A 12,760-nucleotide genomic window follows, 5' to 3' on the forward strand; every position below is an offset into this window, starting at 1 on the left:
AAAACTAAGTAATTGCTATATGTGGCATTATTTTTGAAAGGTCTATGTTTAATATTCAAAATCATAACCTGAAAAAGTGTGCAGCACTAACAATAACTCATCAGAGAACTTGTGAACCTTGACAACAACCCAACAAGCCGAGACAAGAATATCAACAAGGGTTGGTAAGATTTCAGACTTGGCTGCATAATGACATTTCATACTAGACAAATGCACAGAAAGCTAAATTGTGCTGTGGCACGCAAATGCAAAGGCACCAAAATGAATGTAATGAGGCAAAAATAAAAACATTAACTCTACAATCATTTTTATTCTGAAGATTTTTAAAAATAAATTAAAAAAATAATTCTGTCAAAGTATTTACATGTCATCTCAATCCTTTTTAAGCACTTTAAATTACAAAAAACCTATTACATTTTCTGTTTTGGTATTGGAAATGAAGAACACATTGCTAAATGAGTGTTATTATTCTGTAAGGCAAGCAGTGCAACAAACGACTTTTGTCAGAAACCTAATCTGCCGAAAGTGAAACATGGGAAAAGGCCAAAAGAAATACATGTTTATGGACAACGTAGAATTCAAATAAATACATACAGCTAAGGAGTGTTAGTTAAAAAAAAAAGAATATCTTTTTTTTTAAATATAAATATCAAATCATATGAGCAACCCATTACTTTATCCTTGTGCTCACCTATTCTGCATTCAGCAGATGTGCTTCATCATACACATGACATTAACCAATTAAGAATAATAAGAACATTGATTTTCTAAATTAAATTCTTAACTGAACAAAAAGTGAAGCATACGGATCAAGGTACAAAGAAGACTGTTATATACTGAATAGACTGGGGATATTCAATTAAATTGTTTTAGAGCCACATTTCCAGGAAGCTTAAGGCCAGACTTTTCCCTTCACTATTAGTCTTATTTTGTATATTCCTGAAAACCAGTGTCCTTTACAGTGGACCTTTTGATCCATTAACTTTGTCAATTACAGAAGCGCTCTGCGGTTTCTAACGACCTTTTTTGAAAAAAGAAAAAGCCTGTCAAAGTTCATCTCTATGACTATGTTAAGAATCGGCTGCAAAAATGAGAGTCTCTCACAAGTTTTTTTTAAATGAACTTGTGGGCCAACAGTTGAACAGCCCAAATGATAAAAATGAGAGGGCCTAAAATGGAACACCACTACGAGAGAAGTTGAACAAATGACTACTGACTGCATCTGAAATAAAACAAGCTGAAGTGACACCTTAGTTACATAAATCACATTACGGGGGACAAAAAGGAGCGCATTGAGGAACGCCTCAGTTATGTTAATCGCAAGTTTGGCAAAGTTAAAATGTAAATGCAAGGATCTGCCAATGAGTTTACAGTGCACAGGAGCATTTTCAGGAGCACCCTAGTGTTTTTAGAAATTTGTTGCAAAAATGTTTGTCTCCCAAGTTTTGAACTGAACTGGGAGCTGGAATGGTGTCATTCTCGCGTCGGATTTGGCCCCCAGTTGAATATCCCTGGTATAGACAGTATATCAATAGAATACCATTAAAGGAGCTTGTGCACATTTCATACTGACAATGTTCTTGCAAATACCTGATGGTGTGGTGATCCTTTTACAAGTAGACAACATTTGAAAAAGGGTTAAAACATTCCAAATAAGTTCATGAAATCACTGGACTAATCGATCACATTCAAGACTTGTTAACCAACCAAGAAAAAGTCCTTCACAGTATACCTTCCTGTTCAAAGCTGGAGGGTAGTAGAGAGAAAGAAAAAGGGCAAAACTTGACACCCGTCCCACTGTAGAATTTATTCTGAAACTCCACCCTGAGGGAGTAAAAATATGATTCGTAAATCATGTTGTGAAATAAAACAGAGTTGCTGACATGCATTGTGTGAGGTGTCTTACCAGTGCAGCCGAAGGGCATGGAGGAAAGCAGACAGACCCTCCATCACCAGCAGGATGGAAACAGTGAGAACAGCAAACAGGCCAAAAACTGGCACCAAGAATAAAACCCCCAGAGTTGTTTCCATTCTTAGTCCAACTCTCATCACCATGGCCCACAGCACCTCAGATAGCTCTATAAGCCAAAAAGAGATCCACTATTTTGACAAACTGAAAATATGATGCTGTGTATGCAACCTTTTAAAGTCTTAAAACACTGGAGTTCGATCAAATTTTTTGAGAACAAAAGTGAGTGAGCATCTAAAAAACAAAATGCTTTTTCTTTGGCTTTTTTGGTATGACATCACCACAGAGAGATACAGTACAAGCAATGGTAAAAAGGCGAAATATAATAATGACCATAGAGCCGGGAATGGAACTTGAGTGAAGTGTGATGTTAGAAAGTGGTACACATCTTTATCTTAGCTCCTCAGTACAATATGGCGACAACAACAGTAACATGATAAAATAACTGAAAACACAAGCAAGAATAAAATAAGTCGATCTACAGTGGTACCAGTGGCGTGCAGTTACTAGAGGCAGGGGAGGCACGGCCTCACCTGCCATCATGGAAAGAAAAAAAAAAGTAAAAATAAAAAATAAAGAATTAAATTGTTATATGTATCCAGTGATTATACTAAAGTTATTTTCCATTTAACTTCACCAGTTTTAGATTATTTTTATTTTCACATTTGCCGTTCAAATACTGAGAAGAGACGGTGCGGTGATCAGCAGCCAGTTGAGGCACGTCACTGATTTGTGCCTCAACATGAATTGTGCACAATGACTCGGCTAACTGCTGAGCTGCTGTGCAGTGAAACCGTATTGCTATATGAATTATATTATACATTTCCATAGTTTAGTTAGCTGAGGTATATAATGTACAGTGTATTTTGTCAACAACTGTATGTGTGTAAGTATTTCTTGTGCTGAGCGATCATACAACTCTGCTGCGAAGACACACTGTGTGAGGCTCGTCTCATAACCCCGCCTCCTGGTGCCAAGCACCTCCGCCGCAGAATGTACCGCCCGACGGGAGCGCCACACCAACCAAAGCCCACACCCAAACCCTCCACGTGCAAGACCGAATCCACCCAAAAAAAGTCACTTAACAAGAAGCCAAAAAGTGCAAAAACAACAATGCTCGCGCTGCAGGAGCCGCGAACGACCGCAGGGACACAACATTAGGTACACCTGCACTGCAGGTTCATATGTTTGTAAATCTGACTGTGATGATGCAGTCGTGCCTCACCAGACATTAACCTCACCGCACGCCACTGAGTGGTACTTCATCTTAAAAGTGCCCTTACTTAAAGGGGAACTGCACTTTTTTGGAAATATTGCCTATTGTTTACAATCATGATGAGAGACAAGAACGCACGTCTTTTTTTTTTTTTTTTTAAATTTCAAAGATGATAAAAAACACTTGAAAGATGGGGCTAATGGGAGTCACTGTTTTAGCCTTCAAAGCCCTCCAGCACCGTTTTATATACACACTACAGGTAAATATATAATGTAATAACAGACATGTTCATAACAATATGTAATATGCTCAATATTTACTGTATTTTGATCATTTTAATCATTTCCGGAATTTAATTTTTATGCGCATTGATTTCTGTTTCCATAGAAGCGCACGTCGGACTTCTGGCAAGTGTGATTGATTGTTTTTGGGTAAGCAATCCATTCTTGTCGAAATAGCTTGTTTCACAGTTCCATATTTATAGCGTCAAAATCACTTTCATCCCCTTTCTTGGCTTCCGTCTGCTTCAAGGTCTCACTCTTCCTTCGTGTTCGCTTCTATAAGCAGCATTATATGTACCTTCAAAAGTATAAGGTTGTAAATTCTTATCTGTCCAAAAATAGTTTACCATGATTAGAAAACACACTGGTGTTTGATTCCGAAAGTAAGAACACACATGTTGCCAGAAGTCAAACGTGCGCTGCTATGGAAACAAATCAATCTGCGGAAGAAATCCATCCCAGAAATGATTAAAATATGGTAAATATTGAACATATTGTTATGAACGTGTCTGTTACTACATTATATATAGACTTGCAGTGTGGGCACTGTACGAATCGATTGGTTTCTTGGGGGTAACAATTCAATTCAGAATTTATTCTCGATTTAAAACGATTCTTGAATCAAAATCCATATTACTTTTTAATGACATCTGGTGCCAGTTCTATGATTAACTACATTTCTCTATAAAATAGATACCAGCTGTGACACATTTCTATATTACTTATAAGAAAACTACTTTTGTTTTATAAAATTCTACCCGAACATTTATTAAAGTCAAATACAAATAAGGCAACAATAGAAGTATCCCACACCTCTCTTTTCTAAAGTAAATCTGTACAGCAGATATGGGCATCTACATTAACAATATGATTTGCCTGAGTGGCTGGAAAAAACAGATAAAAAAAAAATTAAAATAGATTTTAGATAATTCTTTTGGTTACAAATCATGATTCACTTGAAAAAAAATTTTTTTACACCCCTAATTAAAGTGCAGTTTGAATTTGAGGTTTTGTAAAATAATGTATAACAGCACATAAAACATGTTTAATGATTATTTCAAGCACAAAATGTTTTTTTTTCACAAACTCAAAAATGATTTTAACAAAAGGTTCCTGCAGAGTTTTTCAGTACATGTTATATTAAAGGAGTTAAATCAGATATAAAAAGTCTGATAAAAAATATTTGGATATAAAAATGTCCCTTTTTCCTAATTAAATTAGGGGGGTTTATTCTCCCAGTCGGTGACCAATGCAATAATTCAGTCAGAAAGACATTCTGTGTCTGCCTGCGAGTCCGCATTCAGGGCAGGATTACCGTGCAACACAGTGTGAACTTAAGCAGTCAGTGAGACTAAAGTCTGTCACTGAAGTTGTTGCTTCTTCTAAATGTTGGGTTTCAACTTATATGCTAGTGTTGGCTAAATTACTTTATTTTGTTCTTCTGGGCTGCACTTCCACATTCACAGACACCCACAGGATCACAGTCTATAAAGGCGGATTGTTCCGTGCAGGAATATACCAAGTACCATTGCTATTTTCATCCCTACTGTTTACTATTGCGATATCTTCTAACAGACATTTCCACCATGTTTGATTGAGGAAATATGCTAACAGCTGATCACATCGATCACGTTCATATAATCGCCCAGCCCTAGCGTAGAGTGGGAAATACTAAACCACATCATCTTTTCCCCGGCAAATGCACTGCTGCACTAACTTGCAACAATAGTGGTATAAACTAGTAAATGTCTCCACTCCAGCTAGAAGCACCTCCAAATCATTGTCAGTAAAATAATTATTTTTTTGCCGTTGCAATGTAACTACAAGCAAACTTTGATTTAATTTATATTATTTTCTACACAAAAATAATATTTAAATTCAAACAAATCAGAGGTTGACTATCGTCCACCATGTACTTACGAGCATGTGCCAGACTCAGAGCCCAGAGCCTGAGGTAAGAGGCTGTATTGGAAACGCACCCCAGGCAGTACTCTATAGTGTGGATGGCTTGATGCAGGAACTCGTCAGCAAAATCAAACTATGACAATGACAAAAGCAAGATTTACAAACACAAATTAACAGCATTTGTTACAGTTGCAGCATAAAAATCGCCATGCTAACCTCCTCTGTGTGCTGCTCTCCGCTAGAGGAGAGCTCGTCATGACTGCTGCCCTCCTCCATGTCATGAGCTCGCAACAAGAACAGTTCCTCTTCACTGCTATGACGCACACGCTCATAGCCCTGAGAACACAGAGAATGCCAAGTCAGATTTGCACGATCATATTGTAAGCCATCATGACTCGGACAAGCACTTTGCTCACCCTGTACATTCTTAATCGATGGCTTCCGTTGTGAAGCCAATAGAGGTAGAGTGGTTTCCCTAGGAGTAAGACAGGTACTGACAACACAGCGATGACCACAAGAAACATCTGAAGGCCGCTCTGGAAACAGAAAAAAAATCAACATTTCACCTTTAATGGACAACATTGCATTAAAATAATCCAACTTACACAATATCTTACACATTATTTTTCAGTTGAGAAAAAAATTGTGTATTCATTTTGCATTCACGGGGACCTTATTACTGTAAATGTACTGTACCTGAACTACTAAAATACCTTAATCAAAATTATCCTGGGTATTGTTAATATTGTGAACCTGTAGGTACTTTTTTGATTAGTTAAAACATTTTATTTGAATACCTCAATGTACTTGGGTTGGCAATAGGTGTGCATCAATGCAAATTAGGATCATCAAATCAAATCAGGATACATTGGAACCTCAATTTACGAACCCCTCATTGAACACACTTTTCATTTATGAACCATAGACTGAATAAAAGTATGCTTTGGTGTACGAATGTTTAATCCACTCATTGTGTGCCTCGCAGTGTAGCCATTTTGTGCCCAGCAGCACATTAAGTTAAAGTTAAAAGTTAAAGTTAAAGTACCAATGACAGTCGCACACACACTACGTGTGGTAAAATTTGTCCTCTGCATTTGACCCATCCCCTTGTTCACTCCCTGGGAGGTGAGGGGAGCAGTGAGCAGCAGCGGTGGCTGCGCCCCGGAATAATTTTTGGTGATTTAACCCCCAATTCCCACCCTTGATGCTGCGTGCCAAGCAGGGAGGCAATGGGTCCCGTTTTTATAGTCTTTGATATGACTCGGCCGGGGTTTGAACTCACAACCTACCGATCTCAGGGCGCACACTAACCACTAGGCCACTGAGTAGGGCGGGCTGATTGCTCTCCGTTGCTCATTTAGTCAGCACAGCAATGCTGTTGTTGTACTAGGTGTGTTTTAGCCCTTTTAACAGCATTTTTCTAGTTTAGGTCACTCAATATGAGTCCAAAGAATTTGCTGGACAAGCGATGTGTGGTTTGAAACATTTAGGAAGTATCCACAGTGTTGTCGACTTTGCACCCTCGCCCTCTCTTCAGCAGCATGCCAAAAAGAAAAAAATGAAGTGTATTTATTATTTTATTTAATCATTTTTAATTATTGTAGCAAATTGTCTTTTAAAGTTTAGGAGTTTTGTTATTCCAAACTGTGAGTGCACCACAGGGCTAGTTACAGTGTGTGCGTGTGTCGGCAGGGCAGCTGCATAGGAGGACAGTTAGCCAGTTAGTTGTTTTGTAATAAAATAGGTTGTATTCACCAGACGTCACGTCCGGCTCATTAACTATGTGAGGCTGGAAGTGGTTGGCCAGTGTAAGTCTGCAGTCATAGCATTCAGGGCGGCATTTTGCCTTTCTCGAAGAAAAATGACGTATGCTTGCGTTTTTTTTAGGCTGTTGGAACTGTTCAAATCGCAAAAATGTTAAATATTTATTCATATTTTCTCGAGAGGTGATGAAGAAGGGCGAAAGATGTCAACATTTTAAGAAAGACGCCGAGAAAAGTGGCACGCCCTCCAGACTAAGGGAGCAGAGGCGAAGAATGCACAAGTTTGCAGTGATCACTTGGTTAAAGGTTTGTTTGATATATTTTTAATGTTCAGTATTTCCAATTTAAGTATTATCTTAAAGGGGAACAGAAGTACTTTATTAATCCTCTGCACTTTTTGGGGGAATTTTGCCTATCATTCACAATCATTATCCATCCATCCATCCATTTTCTACCGCTTATTCCCTTTTGGGGTCGCGGGGGGCGCTGGAGCCTATCTCAGCTACAATCGGGCGGAAGGCGGGGTACACCCTGGACAAGTCGCCACCTCATCGCAGGGCCAACACAGATAGACAGACAACATTCACACTCACATTCACACACTAGGGCCAATTTAGTGTTGCCAATCAACCTATCCCCAGGTGCATGTCTTTGGAAGTGGGAGGAAGCCGGAGTACCCGGAGGAAACCCACGCAGTCACGGGGAGAACATGCAAACTCCACACAGAAAGATCCCGAGCCCGGGATTGAACCCAAGACTACTCAGGACCTTCGTATTGTGAGGCAGATGCACTAACCCCTCTGCCACCGTGCTGCCCCAATCATTATGAGAGACAAAAAGACAAACGTTTTAGTTTTTTGCAGTCTAACATGTAAAAATCGTCTCGTTCTAGGTGGTTAGCAATGAAGCTAATTGGAGCAATCAATTCGACCTCTAAATCAATTTAAAAATGCATTCAAAACCCGCCAACAATACATCATTTACGTTCCGTAACCTGTATAATAACGAAGCTGTAGAGACATTTTTATTGTAAGAGCGAACGCGTAGAAACTCTTTCTAGCGGAGTAACATATCGGCATGCTTTGGTATTAGCTGTAAAAGCTAGCTATGGCAAGCAATAAGCTAGCTTCTACATCAGCACCCGAATCACGTTTGAGTTTATAATGTACAACACAATGCAATAGAACACCAATCTGTACTGACTGAAAACATCATCATATTACAGTACCAGTTTCTGTAAATTATTAGCCCATATTTCATTTGTTTGTACACCGCAAGCTTGACACCGTATGGACTAATAACACGCATGACATGCTGCGCGTTTCATGATCAATATTAAAGTACCGTATTTTTCGGAGTATAAGTAGCACCTGTCAAAAATGCATAATAAAAAAGGAAAAAAACATAAGTCGCACTAACTATGAAAAAAACTGCGACTTATAGTCCGAAAAATACGGTAACTCACTCAATGGAAAGTTGTGCGTTTGGTCGAGCTGGACGGAGATGTTTTTCTAATTTATTTTGGGTAAGCATGCCATTTATGTTGGCATAGCTTGGCTTGAAGTTCCACATCTCCAGCGTCAAAGTCACACAGACATCACTCTCTCCGCTTTCTTCTGCTCCAACGTTTCACCCTCTCTTCGTGCTCGCCTCTATAAGCAGTAGTTCACTCTCTGTATATTCAGCTTCAAAAAGATAAGGTTGTGAATCCTGATTTGTCCAAAAATAATATCTTCGTCATGATTAGAACACACTCGTGTTTTTTTCCGGAAGTAGGAACACACATTTGTTGCCGGAAGTGCACTGCTATAGAAACGGAAATAAATGCGCTGACGAAATAAGTTCCCCCAATGATTAAAATGACCAAAATAGTGGTGTGCTCTTATGTTTCATAATGATTGTGATTCCAAAAAAAAGTGCAGTTCCCCTATAATATTTGAATTTTCTCTTCTTTCTTAAAACACATTTACTACGAGTGTTTCATGAAAGCACCAACTCGGCGAGTCCAAATGTGAGCAAAAACCTGAAAGAGTTAAGCTTTTACCAAAGGCAGCAATCATAAATGAAGCTTTCAGCACATACACAATGTTGACATGTATAGCTATATTTTGATAAAGACGGGGAAAAGCACACATACTCATAAACGGTGCGTGCAACAACAATAACAAACATGGCAGTAGACACAGTTAAATCTAGAAATGCAACCTTAACCGAGCAAAAACGATGCATATTTATACGGGAGAGTCTAGGTACCAATTTCCTTAACCCAGCCACACACAAAAAAAATTGTAGACCTCAATGCTTTCCCAAGTTTTCATCTGTTTTGTTGAGTAGAATGATGTCTAGAGAACCAGATAGTTCAACATATCTGGGAACGCGACCGACGGATAATCCTAGAGCTCACACGATAAATCTTTTTTTGACCACGTACAGTATATGGATCAATGCCATCACATAACTAATTATTTTGATTGTGTGGGCTTGGAAAAATCATTTACAGAATCTTATTGTGTATATAACTAATTTTGCAAAGTATATATCTGTGGCTTATAATCCGGTGCAGCTAATATATGAAAAATATTTTTTTCTTCTAATATTTAGTGGGTGCGGCTTACGGAGTGCTTTATAGTCCGGAAAATAAAGCACATTATTAAAAGTAAAGTGGTCAGATATTTGCTTGAAACAGTGGATGTTTATGCACAATTATTTGCACTTAAAAATACATGTTTGAAAAAATTAATTTGATTAGAACATTTGAACATTGTCTTCAATTATAGCAAGTGTGTTTTATCCTAAACATTCCTGTCACTTCATTTTACACTATGGCATTTTTAAGTTTTTTTTTTGTTTTTTTTTAACAGTTCCACCATAATATGATACCGTGGCCTTAATATAGTGACAATATTGTACTGTGAGATTTCGACGTCGTGACATCCCTATACAAAAAAATTTTGGGCGACGAGGCCTATTGTACTGAATTGTATAATTGTGACATTTACCAACTGTATCCTACTGTTTATTGAAAAATGCTGCTCTTAGTTTCTCACCTGTCCAGGGTAGAGGGGCTGCACGGCATCCCCTTGCATGAGGAACATGTTGATGAAGTGAATGAGGATGCTTGGAGCGTGTCTGGAGTTCTTGGCAGAGAAAAAGAGCCACTTGTAGAGTATCATTAACACCAGGTAGCCAAATAGACAGAGCAGGAAGAGGAGTTCGGGGAGGAAGACCAAGTAGAGGTTGTGCCTCCTTCTAAAGTGCCTGTTTTTGTAAATGAGAATAAAGTGGACAATTAGGTCCAACAGCTTGTGTTCAAGATGGAAGGAATAAATACTTACAAGTGATTAAAAGTGCTAAGGATCACCCCAAAGCTCATGTGAATGATGCCCAATATCACAGACATTTTCATCTTATAGGAGTTGAGAAACGTAAGCCGGTTGGATGCCAAATTCCAGATCTTATTAAAGACAAACAATGTATTATGCACAAGAGAGTAAAGCAGCACAAAACAGCTGCAGCTTCCAAATTAGAGAACATTTTGATTAAAGTATGAAAAGGATGTAAAATGTTTTTTTATTGATAGAGTGATAGACAGATTTTATACTACAATACTCGCATTATGTTCTGACTGTAAATATCTGGAGAGAAGATATGCATATAATTGTTATTAAATAAGTAAGGATAACCACATGATAACAATTTAGTATTATTTGCCCTGCACAATCGAATCCATTATAAAATCTGTATTAAACATTTACTGTGGTTAGTGGTTCTATATTTGCCCCCTTCTTGAAGCCAACTAAAAATACAAAACAAATATTTTTAAAAACGCCTCTCAGTATGATATAATAATATACATTCAGTAATCCTTCGTTTATCGCTGTTAATTGGTTCCGGGCCTCACCATGGTAAATTAATTTCCACAAAGTAGGATCAATTGTAAACCTAAAATTACAAAAGTAGAGCATAACAAACCCCTATCTGCAGTTTTCAACATTATGTAAATAGCAAATAACACCCGCATAGTCACCTTTACAATCTTTTTATTCATCAGGTTGCTGGTATACTCGCTGAGGCTGCCCCAATCAGTGACCAAGATACTGAACAGCATGCTCTGACTGGTTTGCTCCTCATCTTGTGGCCAATACTATTGTACTATTGATATTTTTTAAAATTTCATTTAGCCATTTTTTTTTACTTGAAAGTGCTTAAATTAGGCCACAAATGTGTCAAATACGTTTTAAAAAAAATGCGAAAGAGGGAAGCCGCCAACTTCGAAACACCATGTGGAGAGGGACGGCTGTATTGATCAATTAATAATTCTCTGACAGTGTCAATCAAAATTTACAATTGTAAGTTGGTAAAAACTGAATATACATATAGATCTTAAATAAATAATACTAATATTTACTACATGCTGCACTATATTTACTGTTGCTTTTGGATTTGTTCTTAATGGTAAACAAAAGAATAATTAGGTTGACATTGCAGTCTATATTTCCTAATCAACTGAGCTGAGATGATAGTGCTGTGTAAACAACATTTTCTGCTTATCTTCCTCATAAGGTTATATTGACGCTATTGTCACTTTGTCATTCTTTAGTTTGTGTTTAATTGCAAATTAGAAATGTGTAATACAGGTCTAAGAAAAGATGACAAAAAAAGGGTGAGGTTCTGTGTTTGAAACACGTATGGTGTAGTAACATGGAGTGTGACTTTATACAGTAAATTAAATGGTGTATTACAAGCTTGTGGCGCTAGAACGAAACAAAACACACAAAGATACTGTTAATACTCACAGGGTCGATTCCGAAAGGGTATGGCCCATTGAAAACTCCAGTAACATTTGGATCCAGAGTAAGAAAACTATTCCTGTTGAGATCCTCTGCCCTATTGGGTTAAGAATAAGGTAGACAGAAGGTTTGTCTCTTAAAAACACATCAGACGGTACGTATCTTCCATTTAAAATGCTCTTGTGAAATACTTACGTCCATTGTTTAGCTGTGAACATGGCTTTCACGCTCCATCCAGAACCAAAGATATTAATGGACTTGGAGAAACAGTCATTGTATATGAGGCCAGTGTAAACCGAGAAAAGGCCCATCATGAGGATGATGTAACGACCCTCAAAAAATGTGTTCCAGATCTGCATGTGCACAACAAATTACACGTCAAACCTATCGAGATACATGTCGGCACAATTGTAAATCGGGTGGAAAAAAAAAATCTTTACTTCATTTCTGGTATTCTTAAGCTTGCTATTGTTCTCATATAACACCATCCAGAAAGCAAAAGAAGCCATAAGAAGGCCGTGACCCAGGTCTCCAAACATCACAGCAAACAGGAATGGGAATGTAATTATTGTGAAAGGAGCTAGAATAAAATTGGAGGAAGTCGAGAGAAGTATTAGCAACAGGCAAATACTGTATGCTGTAGTGCATTAATGCCAAACAATACAGTGGTACCTCAAATTACCAGTAATTTGTAGGAATGTAATGGTATCAAAATCTCACGGTACAATATTATTGTGGTATATGTTAAAAATACCATAGTGTGTAAAATGAAGTGGCAGGAATGTTTAGGACAAACAGACTTACTGTAATTAACACAAACATAATGCTAAAATGTT

The 12,760-nt window shown here is 37.8% G+C and overlaps 1 protein-coding gene across 1 annotated transcript in view; it reads right to left on the reverse strand.

Moving 5' to 3' along the window:
• Positions 1–296: 296 nt before the first annotated feature.
• Positions 297–12,760, reverse strand: part of atp6v0a2b (ATPase H+ transporting V0 subunit a2b) — a 28,862-nt gene continuing 16,398 nt past the window's right edge. The window contains exons 11-20 of the mRNA XM_062051336.1: positions 12,365–12,504; positions 12,120–12,277; positions 11,931–12,021; positions 10,470–10,588; positions 10,182–10,392; positions 5,788–5,907; positions 5,588–5,707; positions 5,387–5,504; positions 1,907–2,078; positions 297–1,824 (exon numbers count right to left, since the gene is read on the reverse strand). Of these exons, the coding sequence (XP_061907320.1) occupies positions 1,722–1,824; positions 1,907–2,078; positions 5,387–5,504; positions 5,588–5,707; positions 5,788–5,907; positions 10,182–10,392; positions 10,470–10,588; positions 11,931–12,021; positions 12,120–12,277; positions 12,365–12,504 (1,352 nt within the window). The 3' untranslated portion in view covers positions 297–1,721. The remainder of the gene's footprint in view (positions 1,825–1,906; positions 2,079–5,386; positions 5,505–5,587; positions 5,708–5,787; positions 5,908–10,181; positions 10,393–10,469; positions 10,589–11,930; positions 12,022–12,119; positions 12,278–12,364; positions 12,505–12,760) is intronic.

Source organism: Entelurus aequoreus, linkage group LG06, assembly GCF_033978785.1.
Source record: "Entelurus aequoreus isolate RoL-2023_Sb linkage group LG06, RoL_Eaeq_v1.1, whole genome shotgun sequence".
Taxonomy (NCBI): Eukaryota; Metazoa; Chordata; class Actinopteri; order Syngnathiformes; family Syngnathidae; genus Entelurus; species Entelurus aequoreus.